Below are 26,361 nucleotides of genomic sequence, written 5' to 3'. Positions count from 1 at the left end.
TCTGAACAGTATCTTTTACTTCAAATATAGTATTTTTCTAAAGACGGAAGGCAATTGACCTTTTTACCAATAAAATAATATTAGTTATTAGTTATTATTAGTTATTATTAGTTATAACTGGTTACTATGTGTACCGTCACTATGAAAGCCTAATTTTGTTTACCCAGACAGCGCTTGTTGGCAGGTATCGATACAGTTTTAGCCCGACATGTTTGTGCCAGCATGGATGGACATGGACATTTATTTCTTGATCGCCTCTTAATTGTCTTGATTGTTTAAACATGACGTCATGGGCCGCTATGCTCGATAACAGGCTTGATAAGCCCAAAACTTATTGATAATGGGTCAATAAGCTTGTTATCGGATTTTTTCGGGTATCGGTCATCGAGCTCCATCCCTACACTTAACTGTATAAAAGGCAAGCCCCTGTCCGCCGATTGGTCATCATATCGCTGTATAGCACGCTGATGCAAACGATAAGACCGTTTTGGAATGTTCATTCTGGGCGGGAACCCCTTTTGGTGTTTTAAGCATTATGTCATACTTTAGCTATAGCAGATCTACAAGCTCATAGTGCGGCACAGAGTGCCGTGCTATGAGCTTGTAGATCTGCTATTCTTTTTTTAATCGTGAAAATGCGTGCAAGTCTTTGAATATATATTCTTTCCCAGTAAACGCTTTGAACTCAAATCTTTGCTTCTGGGGGGGTCCCTGGAACCATATATTTTGAGATTGGGGTCCGGGGACAGTTACATATAATTTTGGGGGGCCTTGACATGAAAATGTTTGAGAACGACTGGCATAGAAAAGAAACATGGGTTTTTCTGAAAACTGTCAGGATTTAGAAGGATTTGTAGAATGGGCCTCAGGTCTAAATGGGTTAAAGCTTCTGACCACACAGTGTGTGGACCACACTCACTCCTTGTGTAGGTCACAGGTCACTGCCTGTGTGTTCAGATCCATTAGTGAACCCAGTGAAGACATAAATGGACGAGGACAGACGGATGGAAGGAAGGACAGAAAGAGGTTTCCTCTTTTGTTTTAGGACAGATAGTAGCATCTAGAACAGTTTTCTTGATACTCAAAACACACTTCAGCATTGTCATGATTTATGACCTTTATCTGCTTGACCCAATACACACATGTGGTGAATCATCCACAGAAGCATTTTATTTTTTACCCGTGATGCGACGACCATCAACTACTTTATCAGAGGCCGACGCCTGCTGTGCACAATGATACGAGATGCATGTTCTATTCCCCTCCATTCTGTTGTTGTTCTTGTCTCATATCTTTCTCCTCTGCTATCCTCTTCTGGTGGTGCTCCTTTGTTTACAATAACAACAAACTATACATTTTAGTGTATTTTTCAGCTTCAGTTTCAGACATATTGAGCTGCAGAGCTCTCAATCTGTTTTGAGAGATTATAGGTTTTAGGTTCTACTATAGTTTTAAAAGAATAGTGTGTTTTTGAACCCCAGGGTCAACGCTTGCTATGTACCTGCAGAGCTGTGGGTTTCCGGGTGTCTGCTTAACATGCACACGGACCGAGAAACCTGCAACTGAGGAAATCTCTCGGATTATTTGAAAGAAGAAAAGCAATCAATACCCGATTAACAATGTATGACTTCTTTGCCATTTCACCTCAGCATGGAGCAGGTTGGTGGTAATGACATTAGAATCAAGTGCATACTATCGAAAGCTTAAAAGAAAACAATGGATATATGTATCCAATTATTTTGTTGAAAGCTTTAACGGCTGCGGAAAAATAATTTTGACAGTTTTGCCACAGCACTAGCAAGACAAAACGCCCGCCAACCAGAATTGTGTTCTGTGTATTGAAATAGGTATGGACTACTAGGGCACACACTCGACACAACAACTCGACAAAACATACTGTATGTTGGATGTTACTGAATATTGATGACAACGTTTTAAACTAGCAGTTGTAGATGTGAAGGTGGAGCAGCAGAGCTCTCGCTGGACCACAACTCGTATTTGCGAGGGTGTCAGTCATACCTCGTGTATCTCTCTGACTTTAGATCACTCTCATTTCTCATTTACCCATTTCTCTCTCAATTCCACAAATTCTCTCACAGTAAGCTCTCGGCTATATCCATGTGACTCAGTGTTCAGCCTTGATTGCGGGCTGTGATCCCAGAGAGAGGAAATGCCAATGTGTGCATTCATATAGCCATAACTCATGGGTCATGAGTCATTATCTCTCCGTCTCCACGTGAAACATGTGCCTGCATTTTAAAGAGGGTTCGGTATTGTACATACTGGCACGTCAATCCTCTCGCATTTGTGTGAAACATCAACTGCATGCAGGGGGAAATGGAAGGCAGAAGAGAAGAAGTGCACGTTTGCAATAAGTAATGTTAATTTCCCTACTGGTGTTCCTGTGTGGGTTGAGGGCGTTGAAACCGAGCTAGTTATGGGCTTTAGCGCCGTCTCGTACATCTATAGTGCAGTTGCAGGCCACTCCCTTTAGATAAAGGTTGGCTATACCGCAGCACTAAAGAATAGCACTAAAATATCTTACAAAGCCTTTTATGAGGCGACATGTGGCCTTTTGAAATCTTTGTCAGTAAAGATAAATCACAGATATCATTGTTTGCCTTTGGGGGGCCCATTGGCATTATGGCAATTGTTTTAAAATACTGTGTTGTCCTAAAAGGTGTGCGTGTGCGTGAGATAGACGTAGAATAGAGTACTGGCGCTGATTTGTTTTTGTTATAGTAAAATGTGTATTTGTGTGAAGTTGCTCAAATTAAACATTTGCTGATGCATGCAGGAATACCCCATTTCACCGTAAAACACTAACTCTGATGAGAGTGTACAAATGTATTTTAACACAGAGGATTTCACCGTATAACATCAAAGAGACAACTATAAGGAAGGATGGCTTAACAAAACCCTCTCTCCCTCAGTCCTTAATGGTCGGGATATAGATGACAGGGAAATCCATCCAAAAGGCCACACATTTCTCATCCACAATTCCCCCATGGGGCATGGTGGTATCTGACCACTATCTCAGCCCTTTGACAGGTGCCCTACTCATCACACTGACAGCTTCGAGTTGAAGTGTGGTTTGGGGGCGACACGCACACACACACACGCACACACACACACACACACACACACACACACACACACACACACACAAGCCTAGCAAAAAGAACAATACGTTCATGGTTTTAACTGAAGAAAGAATACGCTTTTTACTCATTTGCACCCCTAAAAAGAAGTGTGCATTATGTGCTTGAGACGAGTACCTCAACCCGGATGAACAAACAACGTGCATGGTTCACTGTTAATCAGAGCAGCATTTAATTAGCTCTTAATTAAATCTTTGGCACAATCTGTGTTTTAATTTGACATCCGATATGGAATAATTATCACCCCCAGTCCGCTCCAGGGTTGAGGTGAAATAGAATATCTTAATGTACAGCCCCCCCAGGCATTGGCTGCGGCTCTAACAATGCATGTACACACGTATGCACGCACACACACACACACACACACACACACACACACACACACACACACACACACACGTGCATTTACGCACACGCTTTTCCTTGTGCTCACTCGCACAATCAAATGTGCCTCTGTAGACTGCTGACACTACACACACATACCCTGTCTACATGCATTAATGCACGCACGCACATACGCACACGCACACGCACACACACACACACACACACACACACACACACACACACGGTTCAGAGAGCCACAGCTCAGCTGGTACTATGGTATAGTGATTCACTGTGGTATTACTTTCTCATAATGGTGTAACCTTTCAGATGTTATGTATCCCAGCCACCATCATGCCGTCTCTGTGAGTCATACAGGATGAAATCCAACTGCAAAAAACAACAACACAGGGGACAAAATGACAAAAGAATTACTGCTGTGTGAACTTTAGCCTTTTATGGAAGTTGATTGCAAAAGGGAAAGGTTTCCAGTTGCAGAAGAGAAAGAATCCTTGGCTTTATAGCCATTAGTTCCATTCTGTAAAGCAGTGGTTTTCAACCATTTTCATGTCGAGGCCCATTATTTATTCTGCATTTGAGCCATTTGATGAAATGTATCCTCTCGGACCCAAAATGTAGAATATTTTGTCCACAATTCCATGCTGCGTGGTACCATTATAGGAGAGATAACAGCCAAATGTTGATCAAAATAACTTGGTAATTCTTCTACATTCTCTAATATGTACAGTACTTGTAAATTAAGTAATGCAAATCTTTAACAATGATTTAACTCTTGAGAGCGTAAAAATAAAGCCAAATGGACCCGCAAGGGTTCATTTGGTTTCATTTTACGCTCAAGATAAATCAATACTATATCAGTATTCTGATATTAACATGCAGGCCGCATTAAGTGAAGGTGGCCGGGGCCGCATGTGGCCTCCGGGCCGCCAGTTGCCCACCTCTGCTTTAGATGGCAAAGTGTTGGGAGTGGGACTATACAGAAGCCTAGTGAGCCCATGCAGTCACTGCGCTGCTGGCCCGTAACCTCAATCATGCAACTTTGCAAGTGTTTCCATTTAGCCTCTTGGTGCAATATGTGGCCTTGGTTCCATATGGGGATACGGATGAGGTCCAGCGGAGTGGCTGACATGCACGTTTGTGCTCGGATGGAAAAGGTGAATCTCTCCTGAGAGAGACCAACCAAAAGTTCTTGTCTAGCTTGCCATTTCTCACTCGAGTGGAGCTGGTCTTAAATTAACCCCCTGTTGGATTGAGCTGTTCAGTTCACTGCAGGGACACTTGCCTTATAGTGCTACTGTATATGTGTTTTTATTTTTATGTGCACGAGAGTATTAGAGTATAGTACTGTATGTGTGTGTATGACTGAAAATTGTGTGTGTGTGCTACTACATGCAGACACGTGCAGAGAGTGTTGGAGAGGCAGGGGCTGACTTTTGGCTCAAAATAGCAGATCTACAAGCTGTGACACGCTGAGAGCTTGTAGACCTGCTATTTTCGGAGCACAACCCAGAACTCTTTTTCTTTTTTTTTTAAGATATTTTTTTGCGGGTTACGCCTTTTATTGGTTTTTTGAAGGGACAGACAGTAGGCTGACAGGAAACGGGAGAGAGATGGGGGAAGACATGCAGTAAAGGCCGTGTCGGGCTCGGGAGTCGAACCCGCGGCACACTGCGAGTGGATTACCAGTCGGGTGCCCAGACGGTTACGCCACCGCCTGGGCCCAACCCAGAACTCTTTATCTACTGGAGATGCGGTGTAACAACATGGATTTCGAAAACAAAATGAGTTCAGGAGACTTCGGAAAAAAGGAGGAGCGGAGGGCATTTGCATTTCTTTCACCATAGTAAATGCTGCATTCGTGGTCTGGAGAGGGCAGTTTAGTGGGGTCGTATCTGATACTTCCGTGACCGCGGAGAGCAAAGGTCAGTTTATCAGTGGATTTATCATCTATGAAGGTTAAAATAACTTTAGCGTTTGCATGTTTGTGCAGGTTATACAAGTTTGGGTGTATTTTCCTAAATGGTTTTCAGGCAAAAGTGTCTGGGTCCATTATTCATCAACAGGATGGGATGAATGGTGTCATTATGTTTAATCTACTTCCTGTAGGCTGTAGATTAGGTTCCTGCAAAAATGATGAATCACAATACAGGCAAACAGGCGATCAGCTCACATAATTTTTTTTCATTTAAACAATTCCTACTTCGATGAGTCATCTCACATTTCAAATGCAAGCTTAAAAAGTGCCATCTTTAAACGTGTATAGATCACTTCAATTGCGTCATCATAGCGTTACTCATCTCAAGATGACACAAGAAAAGCTGACTTTCATTAAATCCTTGCCATAATTGCATAATTATGTACTGTACTGTCATACTCTTGTCTGAATGAAATAAGAAAAGATTTTGATGCTTTAACCTGGAGATTATTTGCAATGCTGAATTGCAGGGCTGAACTGTGACGCACGCACGCACTCACGCACGCCCTCCCACTCTTATCTTCATCATGGCCACAACCTGCCCAGTGGCCTTGTCTCTGCCCTTGTACAGCATCCCCTGGAGGTTCCTGTGAAATACAGCAGCAGAAATGTCAGACAGATTCACAAACATTCACGTCAGAGAGATTTAATAAGTCACGACCGCAGTAGCACTGTAAGTCTTACACTGGGTGAGTTATTAAATGCATATACTGCCTAAAACTGCTTACCTGCAGTGTTGATTTTGTCAACTAAAACTATTCAGCAAGTGTAAAATCAGCCATTACGACTGCATCAAGGCCCGCCAAAACACATTTTAGTCGACCAAATTCTGATGTTTAGTCGACTAAAACTAGACACACAACACTAAAACATTCCAGGTGACTAAAACGTGACTAAAACAAAATGAAAACTATTCAAGAGACTACGACTAAAACTAAAATCAAAATGTGCTGCCAAAATCGACACTGCGTTGTTTCCTTCCAGTTCTCGGATTGCTTAGAATAACAATAGTCATGAGGCTGAGGCAGGATCACCCTATGCTATATACTTGGTTGTTTGTATCATATTAACCCATTTTGGGCGGGAATCCTTTGAAAAGTCGTGAAAATGTGGTGCAATTCATTGAATATATATTCTTTCAGAGCGAACGTTTTTAACTCATATCTTTGCTTCTGGGGGGGTCCCTGGAACAACATTTTTCCAGATGGGGGTCGCGGTGGCCAATTACATTATTTTTGGGGGTCCTTGACATGAAAATGTTTGAGAACCACTGACATAGAAACATAGGGTTTTTCAGAAAACTGTCGGGATTTAGAAGGCATTTGTATAGAATCGTCCTCGTAACAGTATAGGAACAGTGTTGCCAGGCGGGAAGTGAAAGATTGTGCATTTACAGTAAATGACCTCAGAACAGCTACATCCTCTGACATGGGGCGTATATATTCTCTTCTAACTGACTGGCTGCTGAGTCACTGGGGAGTGATAGTGGTTTGCTGTTGATTCATTTGCACTTCAGCTACGTAGGACAACACAGGATGTGGAGGTTCTCAAACAAATGACAAATGGGAACTGATTTCTGTAAAACCAGTTGCCTGTAAAATAGCTTACTATATCTTGAGGCGTGTGTGTGTGTGTGCGTGCGTGTGTGTGTGTGTGTGTGAACTATGACTCACCCTGTAATAAAAGGCCACCTTCTATGACAGCATGTTCTTTCTGACCGTTCTCATGTGATTCGGACGTCACACCACCACCTTAATTATCGATTAAACAAACACATAAACTTTGGCCCATGCATGAACCCCATTTATAGAGCGCTTTTCTAAGTTATTATAGCCACTTACAGAAGAAGGAATCAACTTCATACAGTATCAAGAAAAAACTGTCAAATGAATCACATCCAGTTATCTAAACGGTATATTGTAAACCCCATATCTTAAGTATGATCGAACCCTACAAACCCTCCTGCGCACTCAAATCAGCCAACGCAGGGAGGCTGGAAGTAGGCCTACCTTCATTAAAAACGCTGGGACAACGCTCCACACGTCCCAAACTCTTCTCCCTTGTGGCTCCAAAACTATGGAATGCACTTCCCATTACAATCAGAACTGCAGCCTCACTCCCAATCTTCCACCATAGTCTGAAAACCCACCTTTTCAGACTCCACCATGGCCCGTAGCACTTGCCCTAGCCCCTTAGATACCACTTTATGTAGACTTGGATAGCATTTTAAACAGACTTATAGCATGTTACGTAGACAGCACTAGAATTGCATTTTATGTAGTCATAGCACTTAATAGTACATATGTATAGTATAATATAGTATAGTATGTATAGTATATAGTTTCATGATATAGATACTATAGATATAGATACTGTTACATTCCTAGTTTACGCATGTTTCATGATAACTACTTTTTATATATGTGATGTATGCCATGCTTTTTGTTACTGCTTAATGTAAGTCGCTCTGGATTAAGAGCGTCTGCAAAATGCCTAAATTGTAAACAAGCAGGGTAGAGTCAAACTGTCAAAGCTGGACTGTAATGGCCTTTTAATGTGTCATGTGTCACATTGATGCTCCCAACAAATGTATAATGAATTATGTACATGTTGCTTGCTATGAAGGCAATTTGAAATGCTGGTGATTTCTACATCTGAATGAATCAATGGTTGTTCTCTGAATCAGTGATGACCCCCGACATGGATCCGCTAACATATTTAAGCCCACTTTAATGGCCGCACGCACCTATTAAATACTGTACTTCCCCCAATGCAAGGTTTTAGTAGGAGAATGCTCTGGGCGAGGTCATGATGTGGAAAGTTGAATTGTGGTGGAGTTGGAATTGTGACAGCTGTCACACAAGCACAAACACCTCCCTCTGTGCACAGACAGAGATTGATAAAGGGGTAAGCGAGAGAGAGAGAGAGAGAGAGGGGGAGAGAGAGAGAGAATGAGGGGGTAGGGGCCGGGGCCGGAGACCTCCCGACCCTCACACTACAGCTGCCACCAAGCTGTCACTCAAGACATTATCTTCCCCACTCATCTGGGCAGGCTAATGGGTTTCTGGTCACCGAGGTGGCCATTAGCTCGTTTTCAATGGTTCTCTGGACACTCACACAACTAAATGTTTTTTGTGGATAAACTAGATTTAGGATTTTCACTAGCATTAATTAATTTAAGGAGCCTTTGAGCAACTGGTCATGATCGATTCCAACTAAAGCCAGGCAAAAATTATGTTGCATCTGCCACTTGACATTATGCCGTCTGATGGAGATTCATTGTGACTAACATTCTGACATTTCTAATTGGTGTGATGATCTGATGGAAATGGATGGAGGTTTCACCAAAAAAAACTGATTTCAACTGTGGAGCAATATCAGAACAGAGCCAAGACTGCCTCCCAGTGGCATCTAATGGAAAGCTCACAGTGTGTACTAGGGCCTATGTGATAAATTGGGTTTTGCTGACATTCCAAGAACTGACAATGCAGCCAGGGCTTTAGAGGGCAGCAACGGACCATCTTGGGGCTGTGGGTTATGGTTACAGGTCATATAGTACTGGGTTACCCGGATGTTTTTATCTTGTTATGATGATGCAATCCATGAAGCTTGTGGTTGTTACGTTCTAATTCTAAAGTAAAGTACAGATTGCCAACAACTGAGTCATTCTTTCAGACACTATATAACAGCCTATTACTAACTCACTTGGAGTGGGGAAAAAAACAGGTAGGCCTACCGGTATGCCGTTTCCAGCATCTGTGATGTGAACAACTACATCTGCGCACCAACAGCAGAGACAGTTATGTAGAGAAATCTGACAGGCATTCAAAAGGAACTCAAATGTGATGTTAATGTCCTGTAAGTAGACTTAGAAATAAAACTAGTGTTGACTAATCATCAGTGTTGGGCAATATTACTTGGGAGAAGCGACGTGTTGTGAACTTTATAGATCATCTATTTTCGTCATCATCTGATCATCTAAGACGCCCTACTACTACACCCTACTACTTCTACACTCTTGCTTTTTAATTGATTGATTGATTTAAATTCCTTGTTATTCATGTCCTCACTGTATTGCATTACTGCTATCTGTGTATTATATGTTTTATGCCTTGCTTTTATTTTATTTTTTTCTCAATTGCACTGCACTGTGGTAACATATCAGACGTGTGTTCTCATTCATTACATGTGTGCATGTTTTCTCCACCCTGCAGTGTCTGGTCATCCATTTCAGACCAACAATGGAGGCTGCAGTCAGCTGTGTCTGCTCTCACCTGGAGGAGGCTACAGGTGTTCCTGTCCCACAGACTCCTGCTGGTCAGCTGACAACAAGCAGTGCATGTCCAGCTGCACTGCCAGCCAGGTGATTCACCTCATCTTCACTAGTTGTGTTACGTGCCTGAAGTACCAGGTCTCAATATCTGGAGGCGTGGCCAATGAATGCCATTTGGCTATTTTGAGTGGCCAGGCAACATTGACCAACTCGCAGCCCCAATGTTGATATTCATTAATCAGCCAACACTCCCTACTGACAGGTAGTACCCCCCCCCCCCCCAGAGAGGACATGTAGGGCATTAGTCCTACTCCTCCTCCCAGTCAACACTCCCCACTGACAGGTAGTTAGTAGTTACCCCCCCCCCCCCCCTTTTGATTTGCATCAAAAGGGCATGTGAGCTCAAACCCCCAATTCAACATTTTGGTTTTAAGATGTTGATATTCATTTTGTATTCATCCTTAGGACCCCAAATCACACCTTGGAAAGCATGAGTGTCTATTTCAAACAAAGTGTTTTTTGACTGGGTGGGTCATATTTTGACAGCAGGAATTGCCTGTCATAATTTGACCCCCCAGTATTGGGATGTATTAGGATGTTGATATTCATTCATCAGCCAACACTCCCCACTGACAGGTAGTACCCCCCCCCCCTCCCCCAGATATGACGTATAGGGCCTTACGCCAGGGCTCCACTGGGCGCGTTTGGGCGCGTTGCGTCAAAAAACGAACCGGTTCAATTTTAATGGTGACACACGCACGCACAACGCGGGCAGTGGAGCCACCCTTCATTGATTAAAAAGGGAACATTCTGTGACGGTGTGTGTGTATCATATCATATCATATCATATCATATCATATCATATAACCCCCCCCCCCCCCCTTTTTGATTTACATCAAAGGGCATGAGCTCAAACCCATAATTCAACATTTTGGTGTTGATATTCATTTTGTATTCATCCTTAGGACCCCAAATCACACCTTGGAAAGCATGAGTGTCTATTTCTATCATTTTTAAATGATATGGAGAGAAAAGTCGAGAGTCGGTATTTGGAGATTTACGCACATAGACACGCTGACAGACAATGAAAGAAACATCCACTCACAATTTAGGTGGCTTTTAAAATGCGGTACTTATTTCTTCATTCAAAAATATGATTGGCACCAGTTTATTCAGTGTAAATATGAAATCAAATATAATATAGCCTACAATTGAAACCTGCTACTGCAGTGATTTTATCCTGTGTTCAATGCATTTCTGTTTGCGTGTGGACTCTGTCATGGGCAGGGATTTTGTCTAAAATATCCGTTTTGCAAAAGATCCAGAGTATGGCCTGGCCCTGGGCCTTAGAAAATAATCATCTGCAAGGAATTTCTTGACAGGAAGTAGCTCATAAAATGTCTACGGTAGATTTTTATTAAACAAAAACTTTACAGATTGAAAGGATAATTCAAGCTTTCCCTACAGCTGCAATGGTGGTGATTTTGACGTTTAATATAATTAGAGAGGACTTTTCTGTTTGGATGAATGGGCTCTCTATGGGAAGTGTCACCTAGGTATCGCCTTGCTGGCAAGATGGCTGCGGTCTGAATATGGAGAATAGACACCCAGCCCGGGAACACGGTGAAATAGCACGGATTGGCAATTCCGTACATACACACTACTAGTCGATTGTTTTAATTCAAAGTGGTATATATTCTGTGAAATATGTACGTCATTCCATGTATTTACAAGCTCCAAGTGTTGCGTCCACATGCAGCGCGTTGTGAGCTTGCAGATCGTCGGTGCCCCACTCACCATGAATCCAAGCAGAGGTCCTCACAAGTATAGGTAAAACACTGCCAGTCCTCAGCGCAATGGCCCGTTGCGCAAATAAATTGAGATTTTACTTGTGCGATATTCAGATAATCTTCAACCGATTGTTATAATTCTAAGTGGTATATATTCCGTGAAGTTTATATTTTCATTGGGTGTACAAGTCATGTTTTTAATATGCCTTCATCAAATGATATAGAGAGATGGTAGGGTAGTGCCCAAGCCCTGTTAGCCATGCTGCAAAATTTCCTTTGGCGCAGAAGCCGTTAAGTATTTTTAATCTGTGTTTGACCGTTTTGGCAGCTCTGAAATTCTCTCTTCCTTCCTTCCTTCCTTGACTTCCTTATTGACATCCCATTGTACCGCCTCCAGCGCCGGGGTTGGCTAGCTGTACGTCCCTACATTCCTGCCTCTGATTGGCGGAGCTCGTACTTGCTGTGGTGGATGTTTGTTTTCCCTGTTGTTGTGTCTGTCTACATTCACTACACTCGTAATTATTATAGTCCAATATTTGGAGATCTGTTTCTGTGGCCAAAAAGAAAAGGTTTTTTCAAAGTGATTCCAGATACAGCAATTGCATTTTTTATTAGTAGTAGTAGTATCACTATGTGTACAGTTTGTAAATACATCAAAGATGCGATAATAATCAATTTCTTATGGATAAAGCCAATATATGGCTGTGTGTCCGGTGTGCCCTTTCCTGTCTTATGTTGCTTTTGTGTGTGTGTGTGTGTGTGTGTGTGTGTGTGTGTGCGCCCCCCCCCCCCCCCCCCCCCAATGTAGCTCCTCTCAGAACCACAGAATACCAATTTATAGAAGGATATTCTGTGGTTCCAAAAGGAAGCAAGACAAATGATGGTTGGTTGAGTTGAGTGAGTGACTTGTTTTGGGGTACATACTTTTAATGTATTTCTGTTATATATTAAGGCCTAATATACATCTGTCCTTGGAGGAAGTAACCCTCAACTACTCTAAAGAGCTGGATTGGCTTATAAAGGACCTCAAGGAGATGGGACCTTCGTCTCCTAAATGCATCATATATGCCAAGTGAGTATGTAATGATGTAGTGAATTCTTCTTTGACATTTTTCAGTGTGCTGAATTTTTCTGATTGGTTGATAATTGTTGAGATAAATGTGTTAATCCAATGAATGATACATTTGTGATTTATCATTTTATTCATAAAAATCAAATCAATGAAATTGTATTATATTTGTCAATAGACACAGTGGCACACTGCTATGTATAATGTTGATACTAACTACATTAACTGTTCTTTATAGTTCCACAAAGCATGTCGGAGAAATCTATTATGCATTGTTCGAGGGCCTTCAGGATGGATTTTGGAATGGCGGGGAGCATGTCAGCCAAAATAAACTGGTTGACATGTTCATGAACAACACAGACGATGAAGCTAAAGCAAGGATCCTGGCCACATTTGTCAGACCTGACAGCAAAATCCGATGTGTGGTGGCGACAGTTCCATTTGAAATGGGTATCCACGTTGAAGATGTCCGGACAGTTGTGCACTGGGGACCCCCAAAAAACATCCTGAACTATTGGCAGGTATGAGCTGGAATTACACCTAGTATTTGGCAGATTCAAAAACATATTGATTCTAATACTATAATGGCATAATTAATTTAAAACTGAACTGGAAAGTTATTGAATCATGCATGCAAATAGAACATACAGTATAGTAAAAATCACAAAGCTTTCCAATTATATTGTGAACCAATTCTAGATTCCTAGTCATTCTCAATTAAAGTATGGGGAAAATGTATAGATTTATTAATGCTGAACTTAAACTCGATCTATTTCTCAAGTCGGAGACACTGAATTAAAAATTGGAAACAAACATGCACATATTGGTCTGATGGTTTTTTCTCTAAATGGTAGGAGGTGGGGCGGTGTTCCCGTGATGGAGCTCCAGGGAGAGCCATCATGTATGTGTACAGTAAGGTGTATAATATGGCCAAACTTCTGGATAAATCCATGATCGACCTCATCAAAAATACACTGGAAGGGAAAGTATGCCTGAGGAGGCAGGCCCTGAAACACATCCTCTTGCCCCAGATGGATGCAGAAGATGCACTAGAAGCTGCATGTGGAGGAGATGTGTGTTGCTGTGTGTGTGATGCTGCTAGTGCGCCATTATAATTTCAGTATTTTTGAGCAGTTGCTGTATTATTACATCACGTGATTTCTTTTTTTACTCCCAGCTCTTATACCTTTAAACACGTGAACCCAAGTTTGGAGTCCGAGTCCGTTCTTGTTCACCAAAGTATGTGTGTTGTTATGGGATTACATTTGTGAGGATTTGTTACAATGACATGTCTTGTAACCAGGTTGGAGGCTTTCACATTCTAAACAATAACTGCAAAAGGTCCTTAGGAAAATGCATACGGTAAATATTTCCTTAACTTGTTGAAAACAACGTCTATATAAAATATGATAATGGTTTCATAATGTCTGTGTTGAAGCATGTTGCTTAATTGCTATACACTTGTAAGTACACAGGGGTATAGGTTATTTCAATTATGTAATGTCTATTTGAATGACAAGCCTAAAGAGGTGCCACTTTTGTGTAATGAAAATAATTAACTGATTATAAGGTGTGATGACTGGACTGGATACAGCAGAATAGGTGTCCAGGCATTTCACACAGACAAAGATAATGTCACTAAACTGGTTTATTTATCAGCCAACTAATGGAGCATTCACTATTGACCATTTCAAGCCAGGTCTCACGGCAGACAATACTAATAAACAAAAGTGAACGGAGCAGCATACAGACACACAATATGGAAGTGAAGTCAGATCTGGCATACAGTAGCAAAACACAAAGGAGCAGTGCACCACCCTGTGGCACAAACCGGCATTGCAAACCCACTGTTTCAAACAGGTAGACAAATGTGAAATCATTCAAACTGATTATGTTCTTCTCGGTCTTGTACATAAAGTTACACATTGCTTATTGCTCCATGTACAGATTCTGGTGATGTCAGGTTGGTGGGAGGAACCACTAACTGCGACGGTGCACTGGAGATGCAACACCGGGGAGAGTGGAGAACAGTGTTTGCTTGGTTTGACTGGAACAGGATGTCATCGTCTGTAGTGTGTTGGCAGTTAGACTGTGGCTCTGCCGTTTCAACAGAATTCACTTCTATTTCTATGCGTGAACCTGGATGGATGATCCCATCTTCCTGTGATGGCTACGAGTCTTCGCTGGTGGTGTGTGGAGCAGTAAAGTCTTATGATGGTGATCTTACACTGAAGGTCAACTGTTCAGGTACAGTAAAGTCTTATGATGGTGATCTTACACTGAAGGTCAACTGTTCAGGTACAGCAATGACTTCAATGTTTTGTGATCTTCAACAGGCTTTAAACCCAAAGGTCAGCAGTAGCACTAAACATACGACAAACACAGCATATCGTTAATCAAGGACATTCAGTGCTACAAAAGGCTGAACTTACTGTACCTACCATGAGAGGGAGAGAGAGGATCACCATCGCCAGATCACTACGGGGAGGATTCACCTGGATTCACACATAATTATTCCTCTCTCACAATATCATGCAATGTTCTAAATAATCTCTCTCTCTCTCTCCAGAGTCTGTGACTGTGAGGTTGGTGAATGTGTCTAATCAGTTTTCAGGCAGAGTGGAGGTGAAGCCTGTCAGTCGTGGGTCTCATTGTGTGAAGGTGACTTTGATCAGCAGGATGCAGGGGTGGTCTGTAGGGAGCTTGGCTGTGGAGTTCCTTCAGTCCTCCAGGGGGCGCTCTATGGAGTAGGCAAGGCTCCAATGTGGACCGAAGAGTTTCAGTGTGAAGGCAATGAGTCTGCTCTCCTGGACTGTGGAACCTCAACTTCAACTAGAATCACCTGGCAACACTGTTGGACTCACCTGCTCAGGTAAATAAGACAAACCCCCCATGCCAAAGCGCCAGTGCTCGCCCAGCAGTTACCCAGGCAGATGCGTGCACGCAACCTCAGGCGTCTTACTGGTATTAGAATAGTATTACAGCAAGCCATATGCAGCTGCTGTTAATCAAATTACAAATTTAGGCTATTTCTGAAATGTGTTTTCTGTTTTGATAATATATTTTCATATTTAGTCATATTATTTGGGTAGGCCTACAGTTTGTGTCACAAAACGCAAAATTACCACTTACAGTACCTCAATGCCATCTCCTGGGGTAAAAGTGTTACTACTACATTGTTAACGCTGATTGATTGATTGAACATTTTATTAACAGATTGCAGAATGGGTACAGTTCAAGGAAGGTACAGGTCAATACAAAAACTGCTAAGAGGATAAATCCGAAAAAGCACTAAGACTTGTTTACATCAGGGTCTTCCATTTTCGATTCATCAAACATTTAAAGACATACAAATATACACATCTATGCAAAAGAAAAATAATCAAATACACGGTTCGGAAAAAGGGAAAATGTACAGTATATAAAAATAGAGGGGGGGGGGGGACGGGACTGTGGTGGCGAAAAATCCGAAAATGCATATATAGTGGAAGATTTAAGAACAATTTTTTCGCCGTTAACTTCAAGTCATGATGCAGAGAACCTTTTTGGCATGGAAGTACCTTAGGATCATAGGAAAAGATTTATCCAAAGACACAAGCTGCATTACCTTTCATTTCTGAATTATACACCTTTTTCAAAATGGCCGCCACCATTTACAGCAATACAGCATAGCCCGTATCTTTGCTTCTGTTAGAGCTATAATAATAATATTGGTGCCAAAGTATACATTTTTAGGGTCAAGGAATCCAATTAAATAGATTTCAAGACTAAAAAATCTAAAAGTTTTCTCGTTACCATGACAACGGGGGTAAAATATGCACATTTCATTCGAAAACATACGTTTTAACAGGGTAACTTTACCCCCCCTTATCCACTAAAACTTTCATTTAGTTTCCTCTTTGGCTTGGAAGTACCTTAGGGTCATAGGAAAAGATTTATCCAAAGACACAAGCTGCATCAACTTTCATTTCTGAATTATACACCTTTTTCAAAATGGCCGCCACCATTTACAGCAATACAGCATAGCCCGTATCTTTGCTTCTGTTAGAGCTATAATAATAATATTGGTGCCAAAGTATACATTTTTAGGGTCAAGGAATCCAATTAAATAGATTTCAAGACTAAAAAATCAAAAAAAAATCTCGTTACCATGACACCGGGGGTAAAATATGCACATTTCATTCGAAAACATACGTTTTAACAGGGTAACTTTACCCCCCCTTATCCACTAAAACTTTCATTTAGTTTCCTCTTTGGCTTGGAAGTACCTTAGGGTCATAGGAAAAGATTTATCCAAAGACACAAGCTGCATCAACTTTCATTTCTGAATTATACACCTTTTTCAAAATGGCCGCCACCATTTACAGCAATACAGCATAGCCCGTATCTTTGCTTCTGTTAGAGCTATAATAATAATATTGGTGCCAAAGTATACATTTTTAGGGTCAAGGAATCCAATTAAATAGATTTCAAGACTAAAAAATCTAAAAAAATTCTCGTTACCATGACAACGGGGGTAAAATATGCACATTTCATTCGAAAACATACGTTTTAACAGGGTAACTTTACCCCCCCTTATCCACTCAAACTTTAATTTAGTTTCCTCTTTGGCTTGGAAGTACCTTAGGGTCATAGGAAAAGATTTATCCAAAGACACAAGCTGCATCACCTTTCATTTCTGAATTATACACCTTTTTCAAAATGGCCGCCACCATTTACAGCAATACAGCATAGCCCGCATCTTTGCTTCTGTTAGAGTTATAATAATAATATAAGGGTCAATACCATGCCAATGGGGTTGCAAATCCTATTCACATAATGTATACGAGACAAGTATTTGCAGAGAGCCATGTATGCTCTGACATGCAGCATTTTCAAGGTGCCTTACATGGGGCCCTGTATGGGGCACCTGTTGTGGGGGATTCTGTAGTCTTACTGGGGGTCTTCAACGCACGTGGGCAATGAGACACTTGGGAGTGGCGTGTTTGAGAGGAACGATCTCCCTGATCTGAACCCGAGTAGTGGCTTGTTATTGGACTTCTGTGCCAATCATGGGCTGACCATAACAGTTATGGTCAGTATATGTTATCCCGGGAGACTCGGGACAGCCAGTTAAGCAACTCCACAGTGGAAAAGCCCCAGAGGTTGGTGAGATCCGTCGAGAAATGCTGAAGGCTCTGGGTGTTGAGGGGATTGGTTGACACTTGACACATATTTTCAACATAGGGACAGATAGGGTGAGAAGTTCAGTCATGCTTATTCTTTTGGAAAGGAGCCATCTTAGGTGGTTCGGGCATCTGGTTAGGATGCTTATCGGGCATCTCCCTATAGGGAGGTCCTTGATGCACGTCCCACTGGGAGGAGACCCCTGGGAAGACCAAGGATGAGATGGAGGGATTACAACCATTAATTGGCCTTGGAACGCCTCTGAATCCCCCAGGAGGAAGTTACTAATGTTGCTCTGGAGAGGGAAGTCTGTAGCTCTGGTGGAGCTGTTGCCCCTATGACCTGACAGGGAAGGATTTCGAGACGCAGTCGTGGAGGAGAGGGTACGCTTCGAGGAGCTAAGGGTTGCTTTACTGCTTTTTGCAGATTATGTTGTCGAGTGTGTGGTGGCCATAGGAAGAGCATCAGCATCTCCAAATCTGAGGCCATGGTACTCAGCAGGGAACAGCTGTATTGTGCAATGCTGGGGAAAATTGTATGTCAACTTGTTGAGACTTATTTGATTAATTACAATTGTGATGGTCTGCGTCTCCAAATCTGAGGCCATGGTTCTCAGCAGGAAACCGGTGGATTGTGCAGTCCGGGTAGGGAATGAGGCATTACCCCAGGTGAAGGAGTTCAAGTATCTCGGGGTCTTGTTCACGAGTGAGGGGAGAACGGACAAGGAGATCAGCCGGAGAATCGGAGCGGCAGGGGTAGTATTGCAGTCGCTGTACCGCACTGTTGTGACAAAAAGAGAGTTGAGACAGAGGGCAAAGCTCTCTATCTACCGAGCAATCTTCGTTCCTACTCTCACCTATGGTCATGAAGTGTTCCTACTCTCACCTATGGTCATGAAGTGATCCTACTCTCACCTGTGGTCATGAAGTGTTCCTACTCTCACCTATGGTCATGAAGTGTTCCTACTCTCACCTGTGGTCATGAAGTGTTCCTACTCTCACCTATGGTCATGAAGTGTTCCTACTCTCACCTGTGGTCATGAAGTGTTCCTACTCTCACCTATGGTCATGAAATGTGGGTCATGACCGAAAAGAATAAGGTCACGAATACAAGCGGCCGAAATGAGTTTTCTTCGACGGGTGGCTGGCATCTCGCTTAGAGATAGGGTGAGAAGTTCAGTCACACGAGAGAGACTCGGAGTAGAACCGCTGCTCCTTCGCCTTCGGAGTCAGCTGGGGTGGTTCGCGCATCTGGTTAGGATGCCTCTCGGCCGCCTCCCTAGGGAGGTCCTCGACACACGTCCCACTGGGAAGAGACCCCGGAGCAGACCAAGGCGCAGTTGGAGGAAATACATCGACTCACTGGCCTTGGAGTGTCTCAGAATCCCCCAGGAGGAAGTCACTAATGTTGCTCTGGAGAGGGAAGTCTGGAGCTCTCTGGTGGAGCTGTTGCCCCCGCGACCCGACTACGGATAAGCGGTTGAAGATGGATGGATGGATGGATGGTGATGGTAATGAGAAAAACATTGGGGTTTTTTTAGCGGCGCTACTATATGCACAGCTTTGTGTGTACGTGTGTGCATGAGCACGGAATGTGCTCAGCTGATTGGCTGATGATGTATGATGATATGAGTGGAAATGAGCAAAATTTTATAACAGAAGCAAAAATATTAGATCTGCTGTATTATTGTAAATGGTGGCGGCCATTTAAAAAATGTGTATATTTCGTAAATGAAGGGTGATGCAACTCGTCTCTTTGGATAAATCTTTTCCAATTGCCCTAAGGCACTTCCATGCCAAAGGGAAAACTAAATAAAGGTTTTAGGGGTGAGGGGTGGAAAGTTACCCTGTTAAAACTTATTTTACGATTTAAATTCGCATATTTAACAGCTATTGTCATGGTAACGAGAAAACTATTTGGTTTTTTAGTCTTGAAATCCATTTAATTGGATTCCTTGACCCTAAAAATGTATACTTTAGCACCAATATTATTATTATAGCTCTAACAGAAGCAAAGATACGGGCTATGCTGTATTGCTGTAAATGGTGGCGGCCATTTTGAAAAAGGTGTATAATTCAGAAATGAAAGGTGATGCAGCTTGTGTCTTTGGATAAATCTTTTCCTATGACCCTAAGGTACTTCCAAGCCAAAGAGGAAACTAAATGAAAGTTTTAGTGGATAAGGGGGGGTAAAGTTACCCTGTTAAAACGTATGTTTTCGAATGAAATGTGCATATTTTACCCCCGTTGTCATGGTAACGAGAAAACTTTTAGATTTTTTAGTCTTGAAATCTATTTAATTGGATTCCTTGACCCTAAAAATGTATACTTTGGCACCAATATTATTATTATAGCTCTAACAGAAGCAAAGATACGGGCTATGCTGTATTGCTGTAAATGGTGGCGGCCATTTTGAAAAAGGTGTATAATTCAGAAATGAAAGTTGATGCAGCTTGTGTCTTTGGATAAATCTTTTCCTATGACCCTAAGGTACTTCCATGCCAAAGAGGAAACTAAATCAAAGCTTTAGTGGGTGAGGGGGGGTAAAGTTACCCTGTTAAAACACTTTTTTCGAATGAAATTTGCATATTTTACCCCTGTTGTCATGGTAACGAGAAAACAATTGGGTTTTTTATTCTTGAAATCTATTTAATTGGATTCCTTGACCCTAAAAATGTATACTTTGACACCAATATTATTATTATAGCTCTAACAGAAGCAAAGATATGGGGTATGGTGTAATAGTGGGTTATTGTCGGCGGCCATTTTGAAAAACATGTATATTTCATAAATGAAGGGTGATGCAGCTTGTGTCTTTGGATAAATCTTTTAGTATGACCCTAAGGTAATTCCATACCAAAGGGTTTCTCTGCATCATGACTTGAAGTCAAACGTGTCTTAAATCTTCCACTAATAAACACTATGGTGATTAAATTTAATGTAGCCTACTAGTAGATTCTTAACACTCTAATTACCACCTGTTCTTCACTGACAAACTCATTAGAGACTGCCGACTCATGTAAACCTATTTCAAACTGTGTGAGTTAACTATAGAATAGAGTCCATTTAAGGAATGACCATCTCTTGTTACTCCTGAAACTCTGTACACTCCTGAAAGTATAAAAAGTGTGTGGGAGATGTGTGTGGGGTGCTGGGGGAAGCTCTGGAGTTCGAAACCTGATGGTTGAGTCCTGCTTCTTCCTTATGTTGTTTACTTACTAATAGTAATATCAAAAGCTGCCAGAGCAGGACTTTTACTTTTTTACAGGGTCCAGTTTTGTTGCAGCCGCCCGTATAAGTGAGAGCTATATGAATTAACCCCTTGTTTGAGCCGAATCTGGGTTGCACGCGGTTTGTTGAACTTCCTGTTGTGGGTGTGGACTTTGTTGACATTAAGGAAGTATTTTGACAGGTACATGGGTATCTTAGTGGTGTAGCAAATCTTGTTCTAGACCAGGCCCATTGCAAGATGCTGTACTGTCGTCAACCCTAAACCAGTCCAGCCTATCAAAATTTGTTTTTTTTGGGATGTCTGGAGCCTTATTTGTTTTTAGGGCCTGTGGTACCATGAGGTGCATGCATAGTCGAAGAAACCTTGTATGAGGGCTCCTGTTAGCCTCTTCAAAGTATTGTTGCTGACCAGTGAGGAGATCCTGTAGAGGAATCTTGTTCTTTGGTTGACTTTTTTTTATTACATTGGTAGCCATTTTATCACAGGAAAGATTTAACTCCACGATGGAACCTAGGGAGGTAATTTCGTCTTTTCTTGTGGTAACATTGTAGGCCATTGGATAATCTTTTGAATAGCCCTATTTTATGACTTCTGGAAATAAATTCCTCTTGCAAATTAACATTATTGCAGTTTTATATCCAGATTAACATAACCTCACAATATCAAGATTGTGACTTGTCAAGATTAAATGTGAGATAACATAGGCCTACTTTATTCTTCTCTTGGGATGAAAATCACACTCGTGTGAAGTGTGGGGCGCCCACTGGCTGCCACATGATGTCACTGCTTAACGCATGTTAGCAATAGTGCAAGTCCATAGACTTGGCTGGGGTCCTGTTTTTTCACGTCATTAAGTTCATAGACTTGGTTGCCATATGACATCATTAAAAAGTTGGAGGGCCTAGCTCCCATCAAAAAACAAATAAAATAAAACATAATGCCTGTCCATCCTAAAATCATATTGCATAATCTGCCCTTCCAACATACAAGCACACTCATCATCACAATATGTTTTACATTCCAACATGATCATCGTCTCCTTTTTGTGCCTGCAATATCTGTCTTTGGTATTCATTTTGATGCATGATACCCATTCAAGAGAGATACTTACATTCATGACAGAACGAACACCAAACATTGCAGGTTCAGAACATGCAAACGTCCGTTTATATAAGCTCCTGCAGCGCAAAAACATCTGTTGTACACAATGTAGAACAGTCCCATTATTTTCAGACTAACTGAGGCCACCGGTTGATGTCAATTAAGTTCTATACTCTGCCGGGACCTTTACATAAGGCCCTGGAGAGGACCTCAGAGCATGGGTTGTTCCCAGTTTGGCAGGGGTCGTTTCCTAGATATACATACAGGCCTCATTCGCCGCACCTTCAGGATGTTTGAGTTTGACAATTAAAGAGACAAAAAAAGGCACAAACCTCTGAGGTTTATATATAGTTCAGAGATCTCAATACAGGAATCAAGGGTGCAAATGAGGCAGCTTGCAGCACTTGACACATCGCCAGTTATGGCTTTGAACACAGAGGAATGAGGGGCGGGGGGAGAGGTGATCTTTCTTGGCTCCTCCAAACAATAAGGCAGCTGTGTTTTTTTGGATAGGGGGTTGTTTTCCAGAATGGTTTTTAGCATGGTGAATGTCTCTTGGTTTGTGACATATTAGTATTTACGGAAAGTCTCAATTCTCTGAAAGTCAGTTTTGATATAAAGCTGTGTTTTCTCCTGCAGGAGATATTTTCCACCCCATCCTCCTTTGACCTCAAAATGTGTGCACATCTACTCTATCACCTCTAGGTGGCACTGATGCAGGACAAATTATATTTATGTTTGCTTCTAGGGTGCATGTCCATATTAAACTATATCATTCAGGAGAGATTCACTTATAGGGAAGTTCTCTTCCCTATAAGTCAATCTCTCCTGAATCCGGAAGATCAAATATGAAAGAGAGGAGAGGTGAGGAGAAGAGCGAAGAGGAGAGGGGAGCTCTCCTCTCCATGCCTTGAGGAGAGGAGAGGAGAGGAGAGGAGAGCTCACCTCCTCTCCTCTCCTCTCCATGTCTTGAGGAGAGCAGAGCAGAGGAGAAGAGAGAATCATCAGGGGAACAGCCAATCTTACCTAACCAGCCAATCTCCTTTTGAACCAAAATGATCTAGGACACTGGCAGCCTCTGTCAGAAAATAACTGACATCCGTCCCACAAGAGTGTGGTGCTCCAAATGAATCATTAAGGGTGGATAAATTAGAGAAGTGGGTATTTTAGAGCAGCCGCAGGGAGTGAAAAAAATAATAGGCTTCCTCACTGTGGGCTCCACCCTTGCCAGGCAAGCAAGAAGAGGGGTGGAGAAATAATGCGATAGATTTAAGGGTATACAGTTGAGTTCAGTTCAGACAGAGAAGATTCTCTGAATTGCCCAAATTTAAAACATATACACTGTCAAATATTCATTTAACTTAGAGTTAAGTTATAACTCTCTCAGAGTTACAAATGGATAAATTAACATATTCTTCCCGAGGCCATGCATCTGCAATTTTTTCCCCTTTTTCTAACTGTACAGTATGATGATTTATTTTTTTATTTTTTTCATAGAAGTGTATATCTGTACGTCTTTAAATGTTCTGATGAATTGAAGGAGCCTGATGTAAACAAATCTTAGTTATTTTTCTGGTTTTATCCTTGTAGTAGTTTTTGTATTGACCTGTACGTCCGTTGAACTGTACTGTACCCATTCTACACACTGTGAATACAATTTTCAATCAATCGTGTGTGTGTGTGTGTGTGTGTGTGTGTGTGTGTGTGCGCGCGCACGCGTGTGTTTTTTGATTGACAGTTATAATGATTTTGCCTTTACATTAGCCTCCTGTGTAGACCTGTACATAAAGAGTAAAGTACACAAAAGTGTGTTTGAAGAGCCTTCCGGGAGTTGTTATAGTTCACACGGTCGTATACACATCTGCACATACACTCTCATGAATAATATCGTGTACAGACAAAAAGAAAACACACAGCCATTTATCCGTGTAATAAATTCTGAAGTTAAAAGGCTTGCACTCTTGGGACACGTAATATATTAAAGGAATAAATCAACAACAAATGTAGAGATTAAGATACTGTAAAAAAAGGAAAAACATCTTGTTAAACACTCCTTCGAGACTCGAGAAACCCCTTATTATTTCCAGATTTTTTTCCCTTTCCTTTCCTTTCCTATTTTTAGATAAGTGAATTTGAGCAGTGGAGGGTCCGGGGTCAAAGTGCACATATTTGCTCACAGTCTGGAATTCCAACATCACTTTTTCCATTACCCAGAGTGCAGTGGGAGGGGCCTCGATCTGCCCAGAAGGCTCCTTTATCAGCAGATACACGTACTGCACACTCCTGGTGGGCACACACACACACACACACACACACACACACACACACACACACCCTCCCCATTCCCCTGTGGGATATCCTGCCCAGAGCCAACAGTGTAGTATTTACTGCCCCTTATGGAACACATTACCTGTGGTGTTATCTGCTTGCTCACAGACCTCCACACATATTTGTGCTGTTATTTTTAGGCCCATTTCCACTGGCTTTCCCTTCAAGCTGTTTGAATAGCAGAAGGAAAAGAGCATTGCAGAGCCAATGCATGCTAGCCTTGGCAGGGAGACACGGTCCCAGATAGAGACCGCTATAAGCCACAGACTTTGTTGTACGCCGGTGCTGCGTTGCCAATAATAGCCGATCTACAAGATAGCTATATAAGCTTGCAAGCTTGAGAGCATTCGTGGCCGCAGCTGCGGCCCACCCATGACTTGACCCCTTAACACGGAAGCCATTCGGCTGCCCTAGCTGTTAAGTGATCAGGTGGGGTAGACCACGTACATTTACAGGATCAATGGAACTAATGTAATATACTTTAAGTTCTTATCACTTTTATTATCATTAAGATCTTAGTGTTTTCGCAATTATTTGGGGGCTCATTTGGAATATCCCCACCAGTGGTAGCCTGGCATGGCCAAATTAATTTGTCTGGAGTCTCTGTGTGGAAGAACGAATGTTTTACTTAAGTAAAAGTATCAATACTGCGATCTATTACTTTGTTACAAGTAAAAGTCAGGAATTCTAAATGTAGCCTACTTGAGTAAAACATTGCCTCTAGTGATAAACCCTGATTGGTCCCTCACTACTTCGGGAGGAGTGAAATCCAATCAACTTAGCGGTGCTGCACGTGCCAGACCAAATGCAGAGCAGAGTCGTCTGGTTTCCAGGCTACAGTAGTGGGCCCCGAGCCACAGGTTGAGAACCACTGCAGTAACTATATCTCCTATAGTTTGTCTGCACCCTATTGTAGCAACACACCATTTTAATTCGCCATTGATTGCACCCTTTCTCCATCCAATTTACAGTATACTTTGTTCAACAGTGCAGACAGACTGAATAATGTGTCGACAATGAATTATAATAGAGGGTATAGAGCACCGAAGTCCTGACGTCACTGTCAGTAGAAACTTTTCATTTGATGAAATTAGCCGCTGCCTATTTAGGGCACCATTAATGCTCTCGCCCTCTTCTGTTTGGTCTATTTCCCCCTCTGCTCCTGTGTCTATTTCCCCCTCTGCTCCTGTGTCTATTTCCCCCTCTGCTCCTGTGCAAAAGCTATTATCTCTGTCATCCCAAACTCTGCATGGCCAAAGAGTACAGAGGCTAAATGTTGTTAACTTTATGATAAACATCGGTCAGTCACATTAAGAACATTCCAGCGGAGTCCTCACAGTTTACATAGCTCCAACTGTACTTAGATTACAGGGATAGCAGTGCATAAACACAGGCATATTGTGTGTATAGAGAATAAAGACACACACACAGTTACGCATAATTTGCTAAGCACGTGTCGATCATCACATCTAGATTTCGGTACCCAGCCAGGCCAGCATTGGCCTGATGCCAGGGCCAAATTAGCCATTGGGCTGGTGGGGCCGTGGCCCAGGGGCCCTTGGCTCTCAGGAGCCCTTCAGGGAAACTGGACTGCACGGTACTGGGTTTGAGGCCCTGATAAGGGCTCCTATACCTCTTCATTGGCCATTGATGAATTCAATTTAGGTCGAAAAGATGATTACAAAACCAAAAACGAACGAACATGCACTGGGGGGGGGGGGACCCAAAAAATGATCAGCTGGTTAAATCTTACACACACACACACACACACACACACACACACACACACACACACACACACACACACACACACCTCCTCTCTCTCATGCCAGACACAGCTGTGAGCACTTTGAAGCTCATTTTGGTGGTAATCTCTCAGCTCTCTTCAGAAATAAAAGGCTTCCAGTTAGCCACATCCATCT

The 26,361-nt window shown here is 42.1% G+C and overlaps 1 protein-coding gene across 1 annotated transcript; it reads left to right on the top strand.

Annotated features, from left to right (window-relative positions):
- Window positions 1–9,076: 9,076 nt before the first annotated feature.
- Window positions 9,077–15,364, top strand: LOC308328767 (bifunctional 3'-5' exonuclease/ATP-dependent helicase WRN-like; the record flags this gene model as incomplete). Its single annotated transcript, XM_080782877.1, has 6 exons — window positions 9,077–9,207; window positions 9,696–9,844; window positions 12,497–12,616; window positions 12,852–13,134; window positions 13,468–13,686; window positions 15,221–15,364. The coding sequence occupies exons 2-6, from the start codon at window positions 9,723–9,725 to the stop codon at window positions 15,362–15,364; spliced, it is 888 nt and encodes a 295-aa protein (XP_080639003.1). The 5' UTR covers window positions 9,077–9,207; window positions 9,696–9,722.
- Between the last annotated feature and the right edge of the window lie 10,997 nt (window positions 15,365–26,361).

The sequence above is a fragment of the Protomyctophum bolini genome (genome assembly GCF_963924005.1).
Source record: "Protomyctophum bolini genome assembly, chromosome: 14".
Classification (NCBI taxonomy): Eukaryota; Metazoa; Chordata; class Actinopteri; order Myctophiformes; family Myctophidae; genus Protomyctophum; species Protomyctophum bolini.
This window is presented reverse-complemented; position numbering and strand designations above follow the sequence as displayed.